General features: G+C 42.2%; 1 protein-coding gene across 2 annotated transcripts in view; it reads right to left on the minus strand.

Annotated features, from left to right (window-relative positions):
* Positions 1–25,682, minus strand: part of ISM1 (isthmin 1) — a 79,972-nt gene that overhangs the window by 29,708 nt on the left and 24,582 nt on the right. For both annotated transcript variants that reach the window (XM_073672214.1, XM_073672213.1), the window contains exon 2: positions 8,805–9,026. In XM_073672214.1, the coding sequence (XP_073528315.1) occupies positions 8,805–9,026 (222 nt within the window). The remainder of the gene's footprint in view (positions 1–8,804; positions 9,027–25,682) is intronic.

The raw sequence follows: 25,682 nt of genomic DNA on the forward strand, positions 1-25,682 counted from the left end.
AAAACTATGAATTCACACATGTGGAATTATATACATAACAAAAAAGTGTGAAACAACTGAAAATATGTCTTATATTCTAGGTTCTTCAAAGTAGCCACCTTTTGCTGTGATGACTGCTTTGCACACTCTTCGCATTCTCTTGATGAACTTCAAGAGGTAGTCACTGGAAATGGTCTTCCAACAATCTTGAAGGAGTCCCCAGAGATGCTTAGCACTTGCTAGCCCTTTTGCCTTCACTCTACGGTCCAGCACACACCAAACAATCTCGATTGGGTTCAGGTCTGGTGACTGTGGAGGCCAGGTCATCTGGCGTAGCACCCCATCACTCTCCTTCTTGGTCAAATAGCCCTTACACAGCCTGGAGGTGTGTTTGGGGTCATTGTCCTGTTGAAAAATAAATGATGGTCCAACTAAACGCAAACCGGATGGACTAGCATGCCGCTGCAAGATGCTGTGGTAGCCATGCTGGTTCAGTATGCCTTCAATTTTGAATAAATCCCCAACAGTGTCACCAGCAAAGCACCCCCACACCATAACACCTCCTCCTCCATGCTTCACGGTGGGAATCAGGCATGTAGAGTCCATCCGTTCACCTTTTCTGCGTCGCACAAAGACACGGTGGTTGGAACCAGAGATCTCAAATTTGGACTCATGAGACCAAAGCACAGATTTCCACTGGTCTAATGTCCATTCCTTGTGTTCTTTAGCCCAAGCAAGTCTCTTCTGCTTGTTGCCTGTCCTGAGCAGTGGTTTCCTAGCAGGTATTTTACCATGAAGGCCTGCTGCACAAAGTCTCCTCTTAACAGTTGTTGAAGAGATGTGTCTGCTGCTAGAACTCTGTGTGGCATTGACCTGGTCTCTAATCTGAGCTGCTGTTAACCTGCAATTTCTGAGGCTGGTGACTCGGATAAGCTTATCCTCAGAAGCAGAGGTGACTCTTGGTCTTCCTTCCCTGGGGCGGTCCTCATGTGAGCCAGTTTCTTTGTAGCGCTTGATGGTTTTTGCAACTGCACTTGGGGACACTTTCAAAGTTTGCCCAATTTTTCGCACTGACTGATCTTCATTTCTTAAAGTAATGATGGCCACTCGTTTTGCTTTACTTAGAATTTGTATTATGGCAAGTAAAAAGCAGCTAACAGTCTATTCAGTAGGACTATCAGCTGTGTATCCACCAGACTTCTGCACAACACAACTGATGGTCCCAACCCCATTTATAAGGCAAGAAATCCCACTTATTAAACCTGACAGGGCACACCTGTGAAGTGAAAACCATTTCCAGTGACTACCTCTTGAAGCTCATCAAGAGAATGCCAAGAGTGTGCAAAGCAGTCATCAAAGCAAAAGGTGGCCACTTGGAAGAACCTAGAATATAAGACATATTTTCAGTTGTTTCACACTTTTTGGTTAAGTATATAATTCCACATGTGTTGGCATCAAAACTATGAATTTTCAGTGTGAATGTACAATTTTCAAAGTCATTAGAAAACAGAAAAATCTTTAAATGAGAAGGTGTGTCTAAACTAATTATATATATATATATATATATATATATATATATATATATATATATATATATATATATATATATATATATATATATATATATATATATATATATATATATATATATATATATATATATATATATATATATATATATATATATATATACACACACATACATACATATATACAAGCTTTCAGAGCACAGAGGCTCCTTCTTCAGGCAGGATTACAAATTAATTGATTTGTAATCCAGCCTGAAGAATAGTTTGCATGCATAATATTTATGACTCACAAAACATACAGATCACAAAACGTTCTGCTACTAACATCGGCATATGTGAACATGCAGTCTGTCTAGTATTCATGGGTCAGCAGAACGGCAGAGACCTAGAGGAAGGAAATACAGTCCATGCTTCACGCTGCCAACACATACCATGCAATCAATTTATCGTATTAGTCTCCTCGCACTATATTTGTCACATAGCACAAAGGGAACCAAAGTAGCGATCCACAGTCTACACTGGACCAAAAAAATAGTGATTATAGTTTATCACCAGGAAGGCCCATCCATAACATTATTTTTTCTGGAGTGGGAGACAAAACTAGGAGTGGGTGATAAATGCAGAATTGGTGACTTGTGTCTATTATACCTTTTCACTGATTGTTCCTCACCTAGTTTTGGCTTCCACTCCTGAGAAAAAATACTGACTGAATACGGACCAAATACTGATAGTGGGGCCGTGGCCTAAGAGCCAATAGGGTACAGTCGGTTGCATCACCACTAGTGTTGAGCATTCTGATACTGTAATATCGGGTATCGGCCGATATTCGCGATATCGGAGTTCCGATACTTTTACAATATCGAATACTGGAATCGGAAGTTCCCATAATGCCTGCGCTCTGCAGTGTCTCTGAAGGATGACAAGCTGGATGGCAGCGCTCAGCTGCCATCCAGCCTGTCATCAGAATGCCATCCCAGCGTGAGATAATTCTCCTGATTGTTTAAAAGCCGGCGGGCGGTAAAAAGCCGCCGGCTTTTAAACAATCACAGCCCCATACTGCTTCCCCGCAGCCTCCCACCCCGATCCTCCGCTCCCCTCGCCACCTCCCATCCCGATCGTAAGTTAGGACCGGGCGAGGAGCGGAGCACCAAGGAGCGGGGAGCGAAGGACCCGGGCGGGGAAGCCAGCAGTGAAAAGACTTCACCGCCGGCTTTCCCGTTCTGTGCTACGCTCTCCCGTCGGTTATTTCAAATGAACAGCTGAGGTATCAGGTGATGCCGATCAGCTGTTCATTTGAAGTAGCCGAGGTGCCCTCAGAGGGTTCATGCGAGTTCATGCTTGACTGCATTGCATGAACTCACATGAACTTTCCCATGGCCGCACAGGTCAGCCTCACCTCCCAGACCATCAGACCAGTCATGATTAGTGTGTGCGCGGTGTCTGCGTGCAGGCAGACATAGGCCGATGTGACACTACTACTCCCATCGGCCGATGTGACACTACTACTCCCATCGGCCTATGTCTGTCCCCCGTCCACTCGTGCCAGCAGGATCATCTCAATGGGAGCAGTAGTTCCCTTCAGCCTGATCCTGCTATTTAAACTGCCCCATATGTTATTTTTACCCCTATACGTGTTTTATTCTTTTAGTCCCCTATAATATATATATATATATATATATATATATAATATTTTTTTTTTGTTTTTGGTCCCCAATAAATTTTAAATACATTTCATTGGTGGCCAGTGGTTACCTAAAATAAATTAGGTTTACACATTACCTGTCCCCGCCGATCGCCACCTAAAATAAAGTAAAAAATAAAAAAATACACCTATACTCACCTAGACACCCAATTCCCCGAAGCCATCGATCTCCTGCAATAAAATATAAAATAAACCACAACCTTATCCTTACCCCTCCGTAGTAGTCCACGAGTGTCCCACGAAGATCTCCAGTTTAGAGCAGCCACATAGAATGTGACCGCTCTAAACCGCTGCCTCCGCTAGAATGACGGGGCCGTAAAGCAGCCCCGTCATTGCATAAGCGGGTTCGCCGGAGTTCAGGCAGTGCTGCTCCGGTTAGCTCCTTTACGGCCCTGCTGTACCGTGAGAAATTCCCACGGTACAGCAGTGCCGTAAAGGAGGTCTCCAGAGCTGCGCTGACTGAATGCACTCCGGTGACCTCAGTCAGTGGCTCCCGCTGCCGGGAGCGGACGTGCTCCCGGCAGTGTGAGCTTACAGCAGCCATGCACAGCTGTCACCATCTCCAGATGTGACAGCTGTGCATGGGAGATCAGCGCAGGAACGTGGACAGGTAACTATTTTTTTTAGTAAACGAAGAATTAAAAAAAAAAAAAAAAATGGTGTGTTTTATTTCAAATAAATTATTTTTTTTCTGGGTGTAGTGTGTGTTTTTTCTTTTTAAACACTTTGTAGGTTAGTAATGGGGGCGTCTTATAGACGCCCATCATTACTAACTTGGGCTTCATGGCAGCTGGCGCTGACATGAACCCCAGCCCTATTACCCCCTGCCACCGCACCAGGGCAGCGTGGAAGAGCGAGGCTAAGTGCCAGAATTGGCGCATCCTATGGATGCGCCATTTCTGGGGCGGCTGACGGCTGGTGTTTCTAGCCTGGGAGGGGGCCAATATTCATGGCACCCTTCCTGGGCTATTAATATCAGCCCCCAGCTGTCTGCCTAGCCTTTGCTAGCTATTAAAATAGGGGGGATCCCACATCATTTTTTGGGGGGGGGTCCCCCATTTTAATAGCTAGTAAAGGCTAGGTATTCAGCTGGGGGCTGATATTAGTAGCCTGGGAAGCTCCGTGGGTATTACCCTCTTCCCAGGCTTCAAACATCTGCCTCAGCCGTCTGCTTAACCTCCGCTAGAGACTAAAATTACGGGGAACCCCACGCCAATTTTTTTTTTTTTAATAAATCCTTTATTTTAACACTAAATGACAAGAACCGTAACCAACACTGTCCCTGTACTTATTATATATGTGACTGACATGTTTCTATCTATCTAATCTATGTGTGATGCTCTATCTTTTTATTCTAAATTGTCGGGTACAGATGCTGAATTGCCGGCCGGCTTTTTTAAAGAGACGGTGCATGAAAACACTAATATTTTTTTAAATAAATCCTTTACACTAAATGACAAGTACAGTAAGCAACACTGTCACTGTACTTCATATATATATGTGACTGACATGTTTCTATCTATCTAATCTATGTGTGAAGCTCTATTCTTTCGGTTCTAAATTGTCGGGTACCGGTGTATGCCGCTGCTGAATTGCCGGCTTTTCATGTTTCACTGTGAGCACTGTTCCCATCGATTTGGCCAACCACCTCCCCCAATACATTCTACATTATTGTTAGTTGTTTTCCTTAATGTAGAATTAACCTACAAGGAAAGAAAGGGTTTATTTTCATTCCGATATTTGTGTCCCATTGACTTGCATTGGTTTCCAGTATCGGAATCAGCGATATCCGATACCCATTTTTTTTTCTGGTTAGGCAATAAAGTTACCACTCCGAGAATACTTTTGTCATTTTTGGGCATAAAAGTATTTACATCGCATTTTCTTGCTAACACGGTACCACAATATAACTTTGTATTGTACTCATGGAATATTATTGGAATCTGTCAATTTCCTTAAACTGAAAACAGGTGAATACATATTTTTTTTTTTAAGAAAAACAATTGCATTCTACACCAACTATAGACCATATTGCTAGGGTATCCCCTCAACAACTGAATGATGGAGGCCAAATGAGTGCAACCTACTATTCCTTAAAAGGGACACTGTCGGCACAGAATGACTGTTCAAACCAAGTACAGGCGCTTTATGCATCATGGCGGGGCCAAATATTTAAACACCTTCCCACCGGCTTGTTTTCCTTCTAGCTCCAGCCCCTCTTTAATTGACAGCTCTGGCTTCACAGAGCCAGCAAAGGGTGGAGATAGATGGAAACAGGCAGATGGGAAGGTGCAGTTAAATGCTTGGCCATTATGCACCAGTCACCTATACTTGGTTTGACCAGTCAGTCAATCTGTCACTATAAAGACTGTCAGCTAAAAATGACTGGTCAAACCAAACACAGGTGCTTGGTGCACCCTTGGTGTGGCCTAACCATTCAGTGCACCTTCCCACCTACTTGTATTTGTCCAACGACGATCTCCAAAACTATAAACTTGAACTGAAATCAATATCTGGCTGTGTAAATGGTCATAAAAATGTCATGTCATGCTTTTCCCTTCCTTGAAAATCTAAGATAAAGTGGAACTCCAGCAATTGTCTGCAGAGCGCCAAGAAATTTTTATTCTTCAATTTTAAAATCAGTTCTTAGGTCATCTTTAGAGGAGGCTCATACGCTTCAAACCACAATCTTGGTGACAAGTAATATTTCAGTGATGAATGACCATATAGCTGAAAAGAGTTGAAGTATCCAGTCACATGAAGACAAAGTTCCACTGTATGGGCCCAAAAATCACCAACAGATGACCTAAAAAGCGAACGGTTCTTTGCAAATGTATTCCACAACAGCTGGTACAAATTCCGGGTCTCCAGCTGCTCATTTATACAATTGCAAAGAAGATAAGAAATGAGACAGTTCTATGTCTAGTGTAATAATCTTACGTCAACTCTTCTCAGTGTAGTCACCATTCTGCAGCATGTAATGTATCATCGACAGACTCGAGACAGCTGTTGTAACCAGTATCCCATACAGATCACAAAACGATCTGCTACTAACGTCAGCACATGTAAACATGCCGTCTGTCTAGTATTCATGAAATGGCAAAGCTAGCTCAGCAGAACGGCAGAGACCTAGCGGAAGAAAATACAGTCCATGCTTCACGCTGCTAACACATACCATGCAATCAATTTATCGTATGTCTCCTCGCACTATATTTGTCACATTGCACAAAGGGAACCAAAGTAGCGATCCACAGTCTACACTGGACCAAAAAATTATTATTATAGTTTATCGCTAGGAAGGCCCATCCATAACACTATAATGATGGGGAAGGGACTGCTGAGACCCTCATAGATCCTGAGAACAGAGAATTCATATTGCACAACAATATTCTAGCCAGCAGCTTTGCAGGGAAAAACATTTTTTTTTTTTTTGAAAAAGAGCAAAAATGTGAAAAAGAGCAAAAGAGCCAATTAGTACTGGATCCGCTTCTTAAAGGGAGTGTCAGCACAAAACTGATTGGTCAAACCAAACACGGGTGCTCAGTGCACCCTTGGTGAGAGCTTGAAGTTGGAGTGCAACCTCCTACCTGCTAGTTTGCCCATTTATCTCCAACTTTCTCTGGCTCCTAAAAAGGACAATACTGTCAATCAAGAGAGAGAAGGACGGACATAACTGGAACACAAGAATGCACTGAACTGTTCGGTAATGCCAAGGGTGCACCAAACAGCAATGCTTGGTTTGAATAGTCATCTTGTGCTGAAAGACTCCTTTTAAGGCCATGGCTCCACTATCCGTATTTGGTCAGTATTCAGTCAGTATTTTTTCTCAGGAGTGGGAGCCAAAACCAGGAGTGGGTGATAAATGCAGAATTGGTGACTTGTTTCTATTATAAATTTTCTCTGTTCCTCACCTGGTTTTGCCTCCCACTCCTGAGAAAAAATACTGACCGAATACTGAAAGTGGGGCCGTGGCCTAAGAGCCTATAGGGTCCAGTCAGTTGTACTACCACTGTTTGCGAAGTGAAAGAAAATTAAATTACAATTATTAAAAAGTGTATAAAAAATACATTATTCAATTTGGAAAAATGCAAAAAAAAAAAAAAGCCCCAAACATCATCCTTGTGTTACTCCCATCTGCCCCAAGCAAACTTGCTGTGATAAATGTGAAATATAAATGAATAGAATACAATTTTTTAGATCATAAAGATACAATAACACTAGTCATTTATTCTTGTAAAGGCCACAAAAGCCAACAGCTTTCTTCTTTGGAATTCTAGTTAGAATGTTTGGTTTTAAAAGGGAATCGGTCACCATCTAAGAGAAGCATGATGTTCGGGCAGAGACCCTGATTTCAGCGATGTATCACTTACTAGGCAGCGTGTTGTATTTTTTTTTTTTTAAATCACTTTTTATCTGCTGCAGATCTACCGGTTCTCTGACTCCTGAGCTTTGTATAACTCTACCCACACCACTGATTGGCAGCTTCCTGTGTACACTGTGCATAGGCAAAAATCGGCCAGTCAGTGGTGGAGGCAGGGTTAGAAAAAGCTCAAAAATATGGAGAACTACATGGCAGCAGCTTTTACAGTCCTCAAGTGATTAAACCAGTTTTATCAGTAGGAGATCATCAAAACTACAGCACCAGCCCAGTAAGTGACACATTGCTGGAATAAGGGTCCCTGCCTCTACATTATGCTCAGGCATGGACTGGCCCACAGAAGAATCCTCTGGTGGGTCCCTGTGCAGGAGTGGGCCACCGCCCTCTTATATGAGCAGTACATGGCACTATATACTTGAATCACTATGTACTGATAAAGGCAGCATCTTATTCATTTAACAATCTATTCAGTTCATTGCTATATAGATTTGTGATTGAGGATAATGTCACATTTGCATGTAGCTGAAAAGTGGGGGCCTGGAGTTGGTTACTGGTGGGCCCTTGACAGCCCATTACAACACTGATTATGCAGCTCTCAGATTAGGTGGCAAAAAGCTGGTGACAGATTCCCTTTAAAGGGAATCTGTCAGCAGGTTTTCGCTATGTAACCTGAAGACATCAAGGGGTTAAAACGCAGATTTCAGCGATGCCTCTCTTATCAAGCCCAGTGCTTTTATTTGCTTGCAATGATCATTTTAGCACCAGGAGCTCATCATTGCTAGGACACAGCAGCTCCGGCCTCCTGGTCCATCAATGCCCCTTCCTGTGATAGGCAGCTTACTGTCTATGGACATTGTACATACAGAGCCTGGTGTAGGCAGGGTTTGCTTTCTCAGCTCTGCTTCATGCTAAATGTAAAAGCTCTGATTGTGTGAGAACGGCTGCATCCAGTAATCTAAGTGACACATCGTTGGATTTAGCTCCTCTTTGCATACACCAGGCTGCTCTCAGATGAGGTAGCAAAAACCTGCTCATAAATTCCCTTAAGACATTAAGGTACAAGATCATTTCTTTATTGTAGAATATAAGGTGATCTAGACTGTAGGCAAATGCTCTGGGATTTTAAAGAAGGCTTCCGCCTGTAGAATGATGAAAAAGGCAGTGCCACTATGGAGCACTGTGATATACCACCTAAATTTTGAACACTGCTATTTACCTGAATATTTGGATTTTGGCCGTCAATATCAGCCTTGGACAGATCCGGAAAGTTTGGAAGATCCAAAAGGAATGAACCTGGTCCATCTCTTTGTAAAGAGGAGTGTCCGTTGGTCATAAGAGGATGTTTAGGAAGAGACCTCCGTGCAGCCTGGTCCTCTAGATATCCTTGTCTTTCAACATGGGAAAATGGAAAGTTGGATTCAGAAGAAGACTTGCCATTCTGCGAAACAAAAAAAAATCACACAAATCACACTTAATGTTCAAAATTAAAGCAATCTGTGCACAAATTATGTAGAATTGTGGAGAATAAAAATTCTAGTGGTGGAGTGAAGATTTTAGAGGTCAAACTGGCCAACAATAAGGAGTCGAGATAAATGTGTACATTACTGACAATTCAGAGCCATTAACTTGAGACAGAAGAGCTCTTTCTCTTTGACTTAGGTCTGGTCAATGACGTAAAAAAAATAAAAAAAAAACCTAATGACCACCCAAAAATTGTACTGAGAAAATGTTTTCTTAGGTTATGTTCACATGTCCAGTAGTGATCAGCTGGAACGGATCCAGCAGCAATCCATTGGCAAAAAAGTTGTGCAGACACAACTTTAAGTCGGGTTTTTAAATAACTGATCTCTGCTGGATCAATTTTTTAGCATTGAAATCTATGGAAACTGGATCCAGTAAGCAAAAAATGAATCCGTTCCAAATGAAAGAAAAAAACGGATGGCTAATAGCCGAATCTGTTTTCCATCGACTTCAATGTGAAAAACACGGATCCAGCAGGGATCAATTATTTAAAAACGGACTAAAGTTGTGTCTGCACAACTTTTTTTGCCAACAGATTGCTGCTGGATCCGTTTCTAATGGATCATTACTAGACATGTGAACATAGCCTTACAGTATGTATTGTATATGATAAAAAATTATAAATCTGTCTTAGTAAAGGTATGTGCAATATTAGCTGTAGACATTTCTGCATTAGAAACAAGTTTCTAGGCAGGAAAATTACTGCATAAAAAACACACGTGTGTTTTTTGCTGCTTTTTTTTTCTTATTCATTAGAATGTGTGAAAAATGCTTAAAGAATTGACTGCAGAATGTGCTTCAAAAATCAGCCAGGAAAAAAGAAGCAACATGTGCATGAGATTTTCGGTGCAAAAAACACGGCATAAACTCGACATGTGAACATACTTTAAGGCTACGTTCCCACAAGGAGTTTTTGATGTTGCAGATTTTCTGCACCCATTAGGTAAATTAGGTTACTTGCCTTTTCTTCATTGCATTTTTTAGTGCATTTTTAAGCTGCGTGCCCACTATGCGGAATATCCGCAGCAAAAACACTTAAAAAATGCTTGGTAATACGTGCCCCGTGGTCCCCAATGATAATCCGCATGTGCTATGTACATGCTGCGGAAATTTCCGCTGCAGATTATCATTGCGGGAAAATCCGCAGCATGTCCATTAATTTTGTGGACACACAGCGTAATCGCCGCCATTGACTTTCATTGAATCGCTTAATATCCGCATGACTACATGTGCACATGCGGATATTAAGCGATTTAATGTGCGAATGGTACCCGGGTCTGGAGTAGAGGAGACTCTCATCCAGACCCAGGTACCATAGTACCTGTTAAAAAAAAAAATAAAAAATTTACACATTATACTCCCCTTCCGATATCCCCTGGTCTTCTGTCCGGTGTGTCCTGGCTCCGCAATGGCTCGCGATGGTGTAAAAGGACCTTCCATGACGTCATTTAGTCATGTGACAGGGCACGCGACCGCTGTCGTCATGGAAGGTCCTTTTACACCACCACGAGCCATATGAGAGACTGGACGCACTGGAGAGAAGACCGGGGCCATCAGAAGGCGAGTATAAAGTTTGTTTGTTTTACCATTTTTATTCTTTTTTTTTTTAACTATTAACTTGGTCACACTATATAAATCTATGCCGGTTGCATGGATTTATATAGTGTGACCAAGTTGTCAAGCACTTTTCCAAGTGAAATCGCTTAGAAAAGCGCTTGATAACCTGCATGCAGAAATGCATGCAAAAACGCCTGACAAACGCCTCTACCTGGCGGGAAAAAGGCATGTAAAATCCGCATGCGTTTTTCCTGCCAGGGAGAAGCGGAAAAAATCTGCAGCATTTCTGCATCGTGGGCACTTAGCCTTATCGCATATTTAATGCTGTGGTTTTTCTGGTCTCTTGTCTTGCTTTAAACAAAGCTGCTTTGTTTTTGATACTTCTTGGTATTTGGTTTTGAGAAATCTTTAATACAGTTGTGCTGATTACATAAGTTTTTGACGCGCTTCCGCCCCAGAAACGCATATGCAAGTCTATGGGAAAAATCCACACAACTCATGAGTACCTGTGGGAAAAATTAACATGTTGCGGATTTGAAACACGCAGTTTATGCTGAGTAAAAAAGAAGCAGTGTGCATGAGATTTCTAGAAATCCCATTCACTTTGCTAGAATTGCAAAACGCTGCGTTTTTGACTTATTAAAAATATGCTGCATCAAAATTCATTGTGGGAACACAGCCTAAAACTGGTTAGAAAGCAGGCAGGCATTCTGCAAGAGGTGGTCTTGTAGAGAGATTTCACTGTAAGAATCAGCGGGGGTGCCGAGGGTCAGACCTCAAACAGTTTAAAGGTTAATGGCCTTTACTATAGGCCCCCCCCCCACACACACAGACTGAAGCTGGCCTGGAGGGAATAGGCAGCAGACTGATGCATATGGTGGCCTCCTGACATGATTTTGGGGAAAAAAAGGATCTGCACACCAGATTTACAAAGGCTGATCCTTTTGTTCTCTGGGAGATAAGCCACTGCCAGAGGAATCTGACAGCAGCTCTCTCAGAGAACACAGGAGCTGGATAGAGCGATCGTCTATGAAGGAGTCAAGGGAGATGGTTGTTGGTTAAACCACTGTTTGTCTGACACCCATCTTATGTGTATGGGGAGAGGGAGGTAAGGATTAGGAAGCAGGGCTGTGGAGTCTGAGTCGTGGAGTTGGTGTCCATTTTGGTGGAGTCGGAATAAAATACACCGACTCCGAAAATATATAATAAATTGGTACAATAGTACAATGCAGGATGTGCTGTAAGTGTTTTCCTAAGAATCTGGGAAAGTGATGAAATGTCGTATAAATGTCTGTTCTGTTCCTGATCTAAGCATCTGGGCTTTTAGTTGAGATGAATCTGTGCTGCACTTTATGTACACGCTCAGTAGTGAGGCAGGGCTGTGGAGTCAGGGAACTTGAGGAGTCGGAGGTTTGGCTTATGAACTCCACAGCCCTTTTAGGAAGGACATAATTTTTAAAGAATTGAACAATCACTTTGAACTTTGCCAAACACTATACCATAAGCAGTGGAGTCCATTGGAAGCAGAGCTTAAGCCACATTTGGAAGACTCACATTTCATACGTTTTTTTTTTCTTTTGTGTCAAAAGGGAAAGAGGAAAAACATTTTCTCCTTTTTGTGCCGCAGTCTCCAAATGTGATTTGCAAGGGGCCTTATTACATTCTCTAACAGTTTCCTTCATGAAAGTCAATGAGAAAAAACATCACAGTGTTCCAAATAATATTTTCTCAAATTACCTATATGAATTGCAGTCATTGTAATTTTCCAGTCAAATAACTATTAGAGTACAATTGAAAGGTTTTTGTACAAACTACCTATGATAACAGTATATTTAAAAAAAAAACTCAAACTGCACTCAAAATACATGTTCCAAATTATAATGCACAGCAGTTTTCAACCTTTTCATTTTAATAAAGAAAAAAAAATGGTCATTTTTGAAATTATAAGCATTAGCAGGTTATTACAAACTGAAATCAAACAGTTTTCAACTCAAAACTTTATTCTAGGTGATGTTACATTTGCACATAGGACCCCTTGTTCGAAAGGAGCTTCTGAACTCTCTCGTCCATTGAATTTGTCAGGTTTTGGATGGTTTCTGCTTCAATTGTTTTGCATGAGGACAGAATACCCTCCCAGAGCTGTTGCTTAGATGTGAACTGCCTCCCGCCATCATAGACACTCCTTTTGATGATGCTCCAGAGGTTCTCAATGGGGTTGAGGTCAGGGGAGCATGGGGGCCACACCATAAGTTTGTCCCCTTTTATGCCCATAGCAGCCAGAGATGCAGATGTGTTATGTGCAGCATGAGATGGTGCATTATCATGCATAAAAATGATCTTGCTGTGAAATACACGGTTCTTCTTCTTGAACCATGGCAGGAAGTGCTGTTTGAGAAAATCCACATACATTATGGAGTTCATCTTTAGCGCCTTCAGGGATCCTAAAGGGGCCGACAATCTCTCTCCCCATGATTCCAGCCCAAAACATTACTCCACCTCCTCCTTGTTAGCGCCGTAGCCATGTTTGCATGGGGTGTCCATCAACCAGCCATCCTCCACTCCATCCATCTGGACCATTGAGATCATTTCATGCATGATAATGCCCCGTCTCATGCTGCACATAACACATCTGCATCTCTGGCTGCTATGGGCATAAAAGGGGACAAACTTATGGTGTGGCCCCCATGCTCCCCTGACCTCAACCCCATTGAGAACCTCTGGAGCATCATCAAAAGGAGTGTCTATGATGGCGGGAGGCAGTTCACATCTAAGCAACAGCTCTGGGAGGGTATTCTGTCCTCATGCAAAACAATTGAAGCAGAAACCATCCAAAACCTGACAAATTCAATGGACGAGAGAGTTCAGAAGCTCCTTTCGAACAAGGGGTCCTATGTGCAAATGTAACATCACCTAGAATAAAGTTTTGAGTTGAAAACTGTTTGATTTCAGTTTGTAATAACCAGCTAATGCTTATAATTTCAAAAATGACCATTTTTTTGTTCTTTATTAAAATGAAAAGGTTGAAAACTCTGCTGTGCATAATAATTTGGAACATGCATTTTGAGTGCAGTTTGAGTTTATTTTATTTTTTTAAAAATATACTGTTCTCATAGGCAGTTTGTACAAAAACCTTTCAATTGTACTCTAATGGTTATTTGACTGGAAAATTACAATGACTGCAATTCATATAGGTGATTTGGGAAAATCTGAGAAAATATTATTTGCATAATAATTTGGAACACCATGTAATTGCAAAGAACACCGCAAATGGAATTTTTACATAACCTGTCCGAAACATCTGGCTGCTGCGGGAAAATAAAATTAAAAAAAAAAAAAAAAAAAAATGGTGTGAACAGAGCCAATTGTAAAACAAGAGGGATGAGGTTAAATGTTCTATTCGTTTTACAAAGAATATAATATTCACTCTGAATGCCGCCACTACAGGTCTCCTATTTACCATAGTTAATATTTGGACGTAGAAGTAGATGACAGGACAATTACATCTCTGTGCTGACAAATAAACACATCACCGCACAGAGCTGTCAGATGGCAATTCCTGCACTTTAAATGAGGAGTTTAAATAACCTTGCACCAACACACAGGAATGAAAGGAATGTCCGAGCCAGCAGTGTACAGTGCACCCCGCCGAGAGATGGCCACCGTACAGCAGCGGAACGCCCAACAATCGCTGTGGCCCAAACCCCTAGGAGGCCAGCTGTGAAGTGCCGCACTTCTCCAGCTTCACCCCTGGATATTAGAAGCCACAAGTAGGCGACATGTCTATTGCCTTCTTTGCACTACTAGGCTAGGGTCGCACCACCAGATTTTCACTCATCGAATTGCAGCAAATTTTTTCCTCGAACAGACTGTCTGGAGAAGAAGAGAGAAAATAAAAGAAATAAAAATCAGACATGTGCCCCATAGAATAACATTGGTCCGGGGACAATCTGAGGTTTTGTCGGATCGCACTTGGACCAAAAATACAGTCATCTGCATGAGCCTTTAAAAAAATAATGTTAAGAATATGCATTTGCAATAGATGGAGGCATTTCCGCAGCAGGGAGGTGACCACCGGGGCTTAGGCTTCAGTGCAATGTAGAAATCACCTTGCAGAATTATGTAGGCACAAAACAAGGCATGTTCACATGTGTCATTTATGCAGCGTATTTTATGCTTTGTAAACCATGTAGCATTTTACAGTACCAGCATAATCCATGAGATTTATGAAGTCTCATGCACACACTGCAATTTTTTTTTTCGGTGCAGATTGAGCCCAACATGCTGCATGTCAATTCTTTCAGTGTTTTTTGCAGAACTTTTTTGCCATCCAAAAGAATGGGAACAAAAATAAATAAAATAAATAAAAAAAAAGAGCTGCAAAAAGTAGATGTGATAGAATCAAGAGTTTTCTCTGCTGTAGATCTAGCAGAGCTCTGAATGCTGTATATAACCCGTCCACACCACAGCTTTCTGTCTCCATTGTATAGTGACAAAGCTGCTAATCAGTGATGGGGGTGTGATTGAACCAGAAGGCACAAGACACCTAGTCCTGTAGTGATAATCTCCTGCTGATAAAAAGCTAATTGTAATGAAACAGCAAAACACAGCCTAGTAAGTGAAACATTGCTGGAATCAGGGTCTCTTCCCCTACATCATGTTGTTCTCAGATTACATACCAAAAACCTGATGACAGACTCCATTTAAAATATTATTTTATCATCTTTAGTCCCACTTGGGGACTTCAAATTACAATCCTGGCCATAGCAATTTATTGTCACTAGTATATTACAACTTGTATTTCATGTGCCTGTGACATCCACCACTACGTCCTAATGAATTCAGAAGATTACAAATACGGCATAAAGGTTCACCCATTTAAGTCATGGGGCTAAGGAGGAACCTGACTACAGGCCCCCTTCCAAAAACCAACCAAGCAGAATTGTGAATGCAGCTCTGAATTACTGGTAAAAGCAATAGTTATCTTGTACTAATCCTATGAACTTACAATGTTACGTAGATTTTATTGTAGATTAAACCTTACTAAATTTATTAAAATAGGTGGAGTAAAACAAGTTAACTCTTTGGACACATAAGTTTATGCTGGGAGAACAAAAGTAAGAAATTTGAGAAAAGTCGTTACCTAGTATTTAACATAAAGCCAGAATTTCTTTTAACCCCCAAGGATATTAAAGTCTTCCTATATTAGAAAACGGTTTAGTTTTAATCATTTAATATATGTAAGACTCTTTAAGCCGTTAACAAACCAAACTATCTTTGGGGGTATCAAGTGATGTATGTTTTCTAGATCCAATTTCTTTCAGATTTCGGTTAATGCTTCAAGATTCTGTTATTGAACATGTTCCTGTATTTTGGCGTCTACATTCCAGCAGCTTTCCATCCACACCCTCCTCACAATTATCACCAGGAAGCATTATAGTATCACCAGATAGGAACACTGCGGATCTCATACACCGGTCCCAAGAGAAGTAATGGATAGGCCTTTTGTGGGAAAAGTCGAATGGGTCTCCACTTCAGCAGTGAAAGCGACTTTCTATAAAATGTTGTTTCAAGCCATTCCAAATGTCTAGAAGATATTTTGTACAAGGCTCATTCTTTTAGGCATGAAACATTTCTTCCATTCGAGTAAAACTGATAACATTTAAGACTTTTAGAATGTGTAAAAACTATAAAAAGCAAAACAGATTGTCAAAGGAACTGACAAAGATATACAGTCAGAATAAAGTCTGCAGTAGTTGTCACATTGCTTATTAATTATGAAGAACATTACAGTATTTTAAAAGCCAAGGTCGTAACGATCATGTCATAGGGGGTGCAACCTCAACTAAGCTGTTGGGGCCAGCGCTAGTTTTCATCCTCGAACGCACCTCCTGTTAAAATCTATTGTGGAGCAAGGAGCCACTGGCTCCCTGCCCCACAGTTAGGCTATGTTCACACACGTTGGGTTTTGCTGCGTATTTTTAAGCAAATTTTCAGCAGCGTCTTGCAATACCAGCAAAGTGTATGAGAAACCAGAATTCTCTGTTCACACATGTTGCTTTTTGTTTGCTGCGTATTTTCTGACTTGCTTGTGTTTTTTGGAAAAAAAAACGTCACTTCTTTCAGCGTTTTTTCACCCAAAGGAAGAAATGGAGGGTGAAAAAAAAAAAAAAAAAAACGCTGCAGAAAGGCAGCAAAAAACGCACCTGCATTTTACAGAGTTTTTGATGGCAAAATTGAATGGGATTCTTTTTTTCACAGAACTTTATGTACATGCCTAAGTAGCGAGAAGGACAGGGAAAAAAGCACTGCAAAAACGCAGGAAAGCCTGCATTTTTTGATGTAGCTGTTTTCCTGACAGAGAAAAGTTGCCAGCAGATTCAGCTTCAGAAAAAAACACAACGTGTGTCAAAGCCTTACTCTACAGCTGCAGAGCACTCCAGTGTTATGGTACATGAAGCACGCTGTGAGTCACTGGCTATAGAGTAAGAGCTGAGCAGGGAGCCAGCTGGGAGAAGGAATGGTAGGTGGTTTTAAATAGTAGTGAATTACTGTGGAGGCATAATGGGGGACACATACGAGGTGCAATAGTACTATACGGGACAAGATATGGAGGACATTAATATATTGGGCCCATAATTGGAGGACTTTATTAACTTAGGTGGGCAAGAATTGGAGGAGATTATTATTACTATATGGGGGCCACAATTGGAGGACATTATTGTATGGGGGTCATATAAAAGGAACATTATTGATTCACGGGGCCAAAAAGGGAAATATTCTTATTATATCAGGGTTACAATGAGGGACGTTACATTTTAAAGGAGCATAATAGGTGAACAATACTGCTGTCACAACTCTTGTCGGATAACCCGGGCCTCCTTCCCTGTCCCTAATGCTAGGGGCGACCTAGCTATCACCGCTCCCGGGATTACATTTTATGGTGAAGACGCTGGGGACACGTACCTTGCTGAACTCCTGAATCAGCCCTATATCTGCACCCCTCCCCCACCCAGGGAAGTGGGGAGTTATAGTGTATGTATATACACACACACCAGACTAACAAGGGAGGAAATAGAGGGATAAGTGAAAATACCAAATCATACAAATATGCACTCACAGACAGAAGGAAAAACCAAATAGAGGATGTGGATTTGCACACAGCCAAAACACCAAGCGACAGTCAGATCAACACTCCAAGGGCCTCTACCAACAACCGACTCCTCAACTCCACAGCAGGCAGGCTAACACTGGCAATCCAGATTACCAGAGGGGAGTATATATAGGTGAGGAGAGTGGCCAATACTGAACAGCTGTGATCATCCAAGCTGGGAAGCTTCAGGAACTCTTAACTGAACAGTTTAACCCCTGCACAGCTAAAAGAAACCTGCACCGTTTAATATGAAGAAGTGCTTCTGATCAGTGCAGGAGTAAGTGAAATCAGACGCTGCGGTTGTTTGGCCCCCCTCTGTCGCAGTAAACCCGTGACAACTACTGTAGGATTGCCATGGTGGGTAGTATTCGGGTTAGTCCTGTCATTTTTATTAATCAGTATAGTGGTATTATTCGGTCACTATCTGGTGGTAATATGTGGTCTGGTTATGGTGTGGCGGCATTACTTGTTTCTTGCATGTGGTATTCTTTATGTATTGGCCTTGGTATAGTGGATTTTGTACAGTAATTGTATATGAAAAATATTTGTTATTCTGTAACTATAATCATTTTAGATTTATCACTTGGAAAATTTTTATTGTCATGTTGTTCTGATAGATTTATAGCACAGACTATATCAAACCTACTGGGGCCTAGGCATCTGAGCATGCTACCACGGGGAGGAAGTAGCCAGGTCAAAATTTTGTTTTGGAGCCTATAGGACTCTACTTCTGCCACTGTAAAAAGCCAAATGCCCTTGTTTAAATAAAATGGAAAAATTCTGAAAACATTGGTTGCATGCTAAAGGGTTTAACTTAGTTTTCTGAAAAGTTAACGTATTTTTCTGACTATAAGACCATCTAGGTTTTAGAGGAGGAAAATAGAAAGAAAAATTAAGCAAAAAAATGTTGTCATGATGCCCTGTTAAGGGGGAGGGGGGTCTGCTGCTGACACAGTTATAGTGGTAATGTCCCCCAATTCTGTTAATATTCCCCATCCAGGTATGCATGGGACCCTTCATCCCCTCTTCCTGGTATGTATGGCACCCTTCATCCTGGTATGTATGGCACCCCTCATCCCTCTTCCTGGTATGCTTGGCACCCCCTAATCCCCATCACGCTTCACACAAAAAACAAACAATTATGCTCACCTCCTCTCTCCTCCAGCGCTGCATCCTGCTCTGCTGCCGACAGGGATCTCACTGTGAGCCGCGCATGGCGCAACTGCCATGCGCTCTCACACTGAGATGCTGTGCCAGAATAGTCACTGCTTCCCACGCCGGGACTGTATGTGTGGGGAGCAGTGACCATTCATTCTCCTTAACGTGCACACTGTACCCACAGCGCGGCTCCGTGTACCCGCTATTAAAGACCATGAATATTCACTACAACCCACTCCCATGGGTTGTAGTGAATATTCATGGTCTCTAATAGCGGGCACACAGACAGCAGAGCGGCATCATGAGCCACGCTGCGGGTACAGTGTGCACACTATTAAGGATAATGAATGGTCACTGCTCCCCACACAGTCCCGGCGTGGGGAGCAGTGACTATTCCTGCACAGCATTTCAGTGTGAGGGTGCATGGCAGTAACGCCATGCGCGGCTCACACAGTGAGATCTGTCGGCAGCGGAGCAGGACGCAGAGCAGTGAGCATGTTTATTTTTTGTGTGCAGCGTGATGGGGATCATGGGGTGCCAAGCATACCAGGATGAGGGATGACGGGTGCCATACATACCAGGAGCCGCGGCTGCAAGTACAGTGAGCGCGCTATTAAGGAAAATGAATATTCACTGCTCCCCAAGCTTATGGACATGTGGAGCAGTGAATATTAATTTTCTTTAGTAGCGGGCACAGTGTAGGATGAAGCAGAGGGCTACAGTCTCGTGTGCCCAGCTCCGCCGCAGCTCCCCCCACACCATATATACATATATCTCGTACTATAAGATGCACCCCCTACTTTCATTCAAAATTTGAGGAAAAAAAAGGTCTTATAGTCCAAAAAATAAGGTAACATGTTGTGTGGAATTTAAATCCACATTATTTTAATTTATAATGGAACTTTTCAAAGTGGCTTAAAAATCTGCAGCATTTGCATGATAAAATAAATATTACACAAAAACTTTATGATTTGATAATATTTTTGCTGTTGAGGGGAGTCCACAGCAAATGAGTCACATGTGAAAATACCCTTCAAGGGAATCTGTCAGCAGGTTTTTGCTACCTCATCAGTTGTTTTCAGCAGAATCTGAAACAATGGATACTGGAAGCCTGTGCTAGCATTTCTTCTGCGGTGTTGCCATCAGTGTGTCAAGAGTGGGAGAAGAGGGTTGCATTGACAATCCAACACAATGGGCAGCACTTTGAACACATTTTATAAGTGTTCATAAACTTGTAAAAAAACTCATGAAAAGAATAAAGTTATATTAAAACCACGCACACCATGGTTTTTCTTATGAAATTCTCAATAAGTTTGATGTGTCACATGACCCTCTTTCCATTGAAAAAAATAAAGTTGGATCCAAAATGGCCGACTTCAAAATGGCCACCCATCTGGAAAAGTATTCCCCCTCCCATATACTAGTGTGCCACAAACAGGAAGTTGATATCACCAACCATTCCCATTTAATTTAGGTGTATCAATATAAATGGCCCACCCTGTACATGGTCTATTGACAGTAAGCTGCTTAACACAGGAGGGGGTGTGGTCGGTCTAGCAGTCGCCTGAGCTGTAGTCCAAGCAGTGATAATCTCCTGGTGATAAAACTTTCATTGTAAGTTAACGGCACACATCCTAGTAAGTGACACATTGCTCAATTCCATGTTTTAACCCATACATCATGCGGTCCTCAGATAACCTAGCAAAAACCTGCTAACAGATTCCCTTTAAAAGAGAAATGTTCACAATGAGAGATAGTCTTTGGCACCAGACCACAGCATTTAGAAAAATAAATGTATCACCCTTTAGTAGAACAATTGGCTAAGTCAATAAAAATGGAATACAGTGGTGCAGTGCTAAAACAAATAGTAATTGATGCATTCCATAGAAAAAGAAAAAGCAGCACTCACCATTTCCAAAGTTAAAAAGGTCCTTTATTGTAGCATTCAGAACATGCTTGCGGTGTGCAGGGAGAGCAGGGGAATCAGGACGATGGCCGAGTCGCATCTGCTTTGACCCATGCTGGACTTGTGGAAGAGTCAGACGCAAAACGGCCGTCGTCCTGGTTCCCCAGCATGCATGTCCAGAATGCTACAATACAGGACTTTTTGCTTTGGAAATGGTGATTGCTGCTTTTTCTATGGAATATTCCCTTTAAAAGAGTTCTCCTGTTTTAAATATTAAGAACTCCAAGTTTGCAGACCTATAAAATATTACACCGAGCTTCAAATCACCCTCCCTGGGTCCAGCGATGCTGTTCTACTGCTGCTCCAGTCATAATTGCAGTGGGTATGAGCACAGTAGACGGGATGTTAGTGCTGCAGCCAACCACTGGACTCAACAGCTCATGTTGTGCTTTCCGCCTTTTCTTTGCCCTCCCTAAAGCTGTAGATAACTTCTCCCCTGTTAACAGCAGATCTGTGTACATCCTCCTTTTTGCTTTCTGCTATCTCTAACACTGAGAGAAAGGAGGTGAAACAGTCATCAGAACGGAGCAGGAGTTTAGATAGCTATAGATCAGTGTTTTGGTAAAGCACTCATCTAGATACAGGATTTGCAGATATTCTGTGGCAGCAAAGTTGCATTTAGGAAGCAAATGAACAATCAAAAACGAAATTTATTTTATTATGCTTTGCTTATATAGTGCCATTATATTCTATAGCGCTTTACAGATATCATAATCACTGTCCCCATTAGGGCTAAAAATCTATATTCCTTATCACTAGGTCTTTGGAGTGTGGGAGGAAACTGGAGAACCTGGAGGAAACCCATACAAACTCCTTGCAGATGTTGTCCTTGGTGGGATTTGAACCCAGGACCCCAGTGCTGCAAAGCAACAGTGCTAACCACTGAGCCACACTAATCTGTGCGAAAGTGTATATAGTCTTTAAACCTCAACTAGCATATTTGTAGAGCTTTTTATATATTATAGGTTTTGCAAAGTACTTCTGATCGGTTGGAATCCAGGTCCTGCAACCCCCACTGATCGTACAAGCCACCGCTCTGAAGTTCACAGCCCCTGTAAGTCTATAGGTTCATTCATTCGCTCACAGAGCGTTGTACGGACCCATAGAGTTCCTACTGAGCTCGCGCAGGAAAATGTGTTTTTTTTTTGTTTTTTTTTTTATACTTTAACAAAAATTATAGTTACGCTTTAAGCTATGATACAATGCAATTATCAGTACATTTTAACAAATGGAATGACAACATGAATAGACTAACTGGTAATAAAGTTTAACACTTGTTAATGATATTTTAAGTATTGCAGATTTTGTGCTGTGCAGAAGAGAGGCCATCACAATATTCTAACAAAGGGTTACTGCATGGATTCTTTTTATTCCTCAAGGGTCCTAATCTTACACCATGCCAATGTGCTATTGTTACAAGATCAAAGACTCCATGCTGGGAGAGAGGGTCAATGTGAAAAGGGTGAACAGTGAATTTACTGCTTGACTTCATTCCCTTTAAATAGGACAGTCAAACCCTAAAGAAAGGTCTGTCCAGTATAACCTCCCGGTAGGATCCTTCATGGAAACTTTGCTTTTAAGAGAAGAGCCATACATACGGTATATGAGCAAACACCACAGGACTAATGCATAATAGTATTTTAAAAGGGTTTCCATAAATCAAATTTTCATTAAGTGAAATATAACATCATTGGTATCAGAATATAAAATATCAATCATATTGAACCAATTTTATACATTTATGGTGCTAAATAGCACTGATGCTATTCAGAATGTGAGAAAGCACCTTTATAACACTGATGCTATTCAGAATGTGAGAAAGCGCCTTTATAACAAGCAAATAGAATTTATATTACAGAAAACATATTCTGGTATTTTCTGCCAGTTTGCAGCTGCATCCTAATCACTCAGATCTCTGCCATCTATCCCAGAAACGTTAGTGGCTGGATTTATTTCTGATATTTGAAATGCCCAAACCAGCTGCTTCAGTATTAATGATCCTTCGCCTTACTTAAAGGGTTTGTCCACTAATTTTTCATTGATTACCTATCCTTAGGATAGGTCCGACACCAGCACCCCCCGCCGATCAGCTGTTATCAGTGCCGGGGTCGGTCAGAAATACTCATTTGTGGAGCTGCCCATCTTCTGGTAATGGCCGCCGCAGGATACTGTACATCCGCCTCCTATTGATTTGAATAGGAGGCGGATGTCGAGTAGAAAGCCTCAGCCACTATCAGAAGACTGCCAGCTCCACAAGTCAGCACTTCCGGCTGGCGGCAGCAGACACCGATAACATCAAGGATAAGTCATCAATGAAAAATAGAGGACAACCTCTTTAAGTACTAAACAACACCCAACAGTACATCAAGGAATATGAGTATCAAGAGTGAATGAGTATTCCACTAGACAATGAATGACCAATAAATAATCATGCTGAAAGTACATGGGGTCAGCACAATGTATATATTTTATTTAGTTATTTTACTCACTTATATAGCGCCATAAATTCCACAGCGCTTTACAGACATTATATTTAAGTATTGGAATTAGAAAATGGAGTGACCACAAGTACTGTGTGAATAAAAAAAGTATAGCAGCATATCAATTAAGTGGAAGCTCCTTACCAATGGCAGGAATGTGTACCTATATGCCCGACGCACATTTCGCGTGGGCCGAGCTATATCAGTGTGCTATAGTGTGTAAATATATTTATATATATATATATAAAATTAGTATATCTTATCCCATCTGTCCAGGAAATCCTGCGTCGCTCATTGGTCCAGCCGTGGCCAATCAGCGACGCGGGATTTCAGAAAAAAAGATGGCGGCCATTAGCAGCTCATCTGCCGCACGGAGGTCAGCGGCAATCCAGCTGGGAGATGAGCGGCGCTAGCAGCAGAACTACCCGGACCGGCGGCGCCGCTGACCTCCATGCGGCCAACGTCGGGAGATCAGCGCCGCCGGTCGGGATGCTTCTGCTGCGAGCAGCCGCTCATCTCCCAGTGGAAGTACCCGCACAGGCAGCGCCGGTCCCCACTAATACGACGCTGATTTGTCGCGGCCAATCAGCGATATTGGCGCCAAGTTTAAACACTGCTGTGCGGATTGGTCACTGCCGCGACTAATCAGTGAAATTGGCATGAAATTTAAAACCCCGCTTCTCTGATTTGATCGCGGCCGGCCGGGCGCGGCCAATCAGCGAATGCCGCAGCATGGCCGCAAATTGGCGCCAGATTTTAAACACACAGGCCACCGTCGGGAGATCAGCGGCACTAGCCGCTGATCTCCCGATGGTAGCAGCATGGAAGTCAGCAGCGATGTAGCCGGGAGATGACCGGCTCTAGCAGTTCATCTCCCGTCTGCTCACACCGAAAGTACCTGCACATAAACGCCACTCCCCGTTCTCAGTAACACGGGTCGCTGATTGGTCGCGGCTGCGGCCAATCAGCGATATGGGAGGCAAATTTAAACTCGCTCTCCAGTACTCAGTAACACGGTTCGCTAATTGGTCGCGGCCGCAACCAATCACCGATGTTGCTGCGAAATTTAAAACCCGCTTCTGTGATTGATCGCGGCCGGCTGGGAATGCCAAGAGTGTGCAAAGCAGTCAAAGCAAAAGGTGGCTACTTTGAAGAACCTAGAATATAAGACATCCAGTGCTAGCCAAAAGCATTGGCACCCCTGCAATTATGTCAGATAATACTTAGTTTCTTCCTTAAAATGATTGCAATCACAAATTCTTTGGTCTTATTATCTTCATTTAATTTGCTTGCAAGGAAAAAACACAAAAGAGAATGAAGCAAAAATCTAAATCATTGATCATTTCACACAAAACTCCAAAAAAGGGCCGGACAAAAGTATTGACACCCTCAGCCTAATACTTGGTTGCACAACCTTTAGCCAAAATAACTGAACAACCGCTTCCGGTAACCATCAATGAGTTTCTTACAATGCTCTGCCGGAATTGTAGACCATTCTTCTTTGGCAAACTGCTCCAGGTCCCTGATATTTGAAGGGTGCCTTCTCCAAACTGCCATTTTGAGATCTCTCCACAGGTGTTCTATGGGATTCAGGTCTGGACTCATTGCTGGCCACCTTAGAAGTCTCCAGTGCTTTCTCTCAAACCATTTTATAGTGCTTTTGGAAGTGTGTTTTGGGTCATTGTCCTGCTGGAAGACCCATGACCTCTGAGGGAGACCCAGCTTTCTCACACTGGGCCCTACATTATGCTGCAAAATTTGTTGGTAGTCTTCAGACTTCATAATGCCATGCACACGGTCAAGCAGTCCAGTGCCAGAGGCAGCAAAGCAACCCCAAAATATCAGGGAACCTCCGCCATGTTTGACTGTAGGGACCATGTTCTTTTCTTTGAATGCCTCTTTTTTTTCCTGTACACTCTATGTTGATGCTTTTTCCCAAAAAGCTCTACTTTTGTCTCATCTGACCAGAGAACATTCTTCCAAAATGTTTTAGGCTCTCAGGTACGTTTTGGCAAACTCCAGCCTGGCTTTTTTTATGTCTCGGGGTAAGAAGTGGGGTCTTCCTGGGTATCCTACCATACAGTCCCTTTTCATTCAGACGTCGGATAGTACGGGTTGACACTGTTGTACCCTCGGACTGCAGGGCAGCTTGAACTTGTTTGGATGTTAGTCGATGTTCTTTATCCACCATCCGCACAATCTTGCGTTGAAATCTCTCGTCAATTTTTCTTTTCCGTCCACATCTAGGGAGGTTAGCCACAG

The sequence above is a fragment of the Phyllobates terribilis genome, unplaced genomic scaffold (genome assembly GCF_046119375.1).
Source record: "Phyllobates terribilis strain yellow unplaced genomic scaffold, ASM4611937v1 Scaffold_3__8_contigs__length_932513732, whole genome shotgun sequence".
Lineage (NCBI taxonomy): Eukaryota > Metazoa > Chordata > Amphibia > Anura > Dendrobatidae > Phyllobates > Phyllobates terribilis.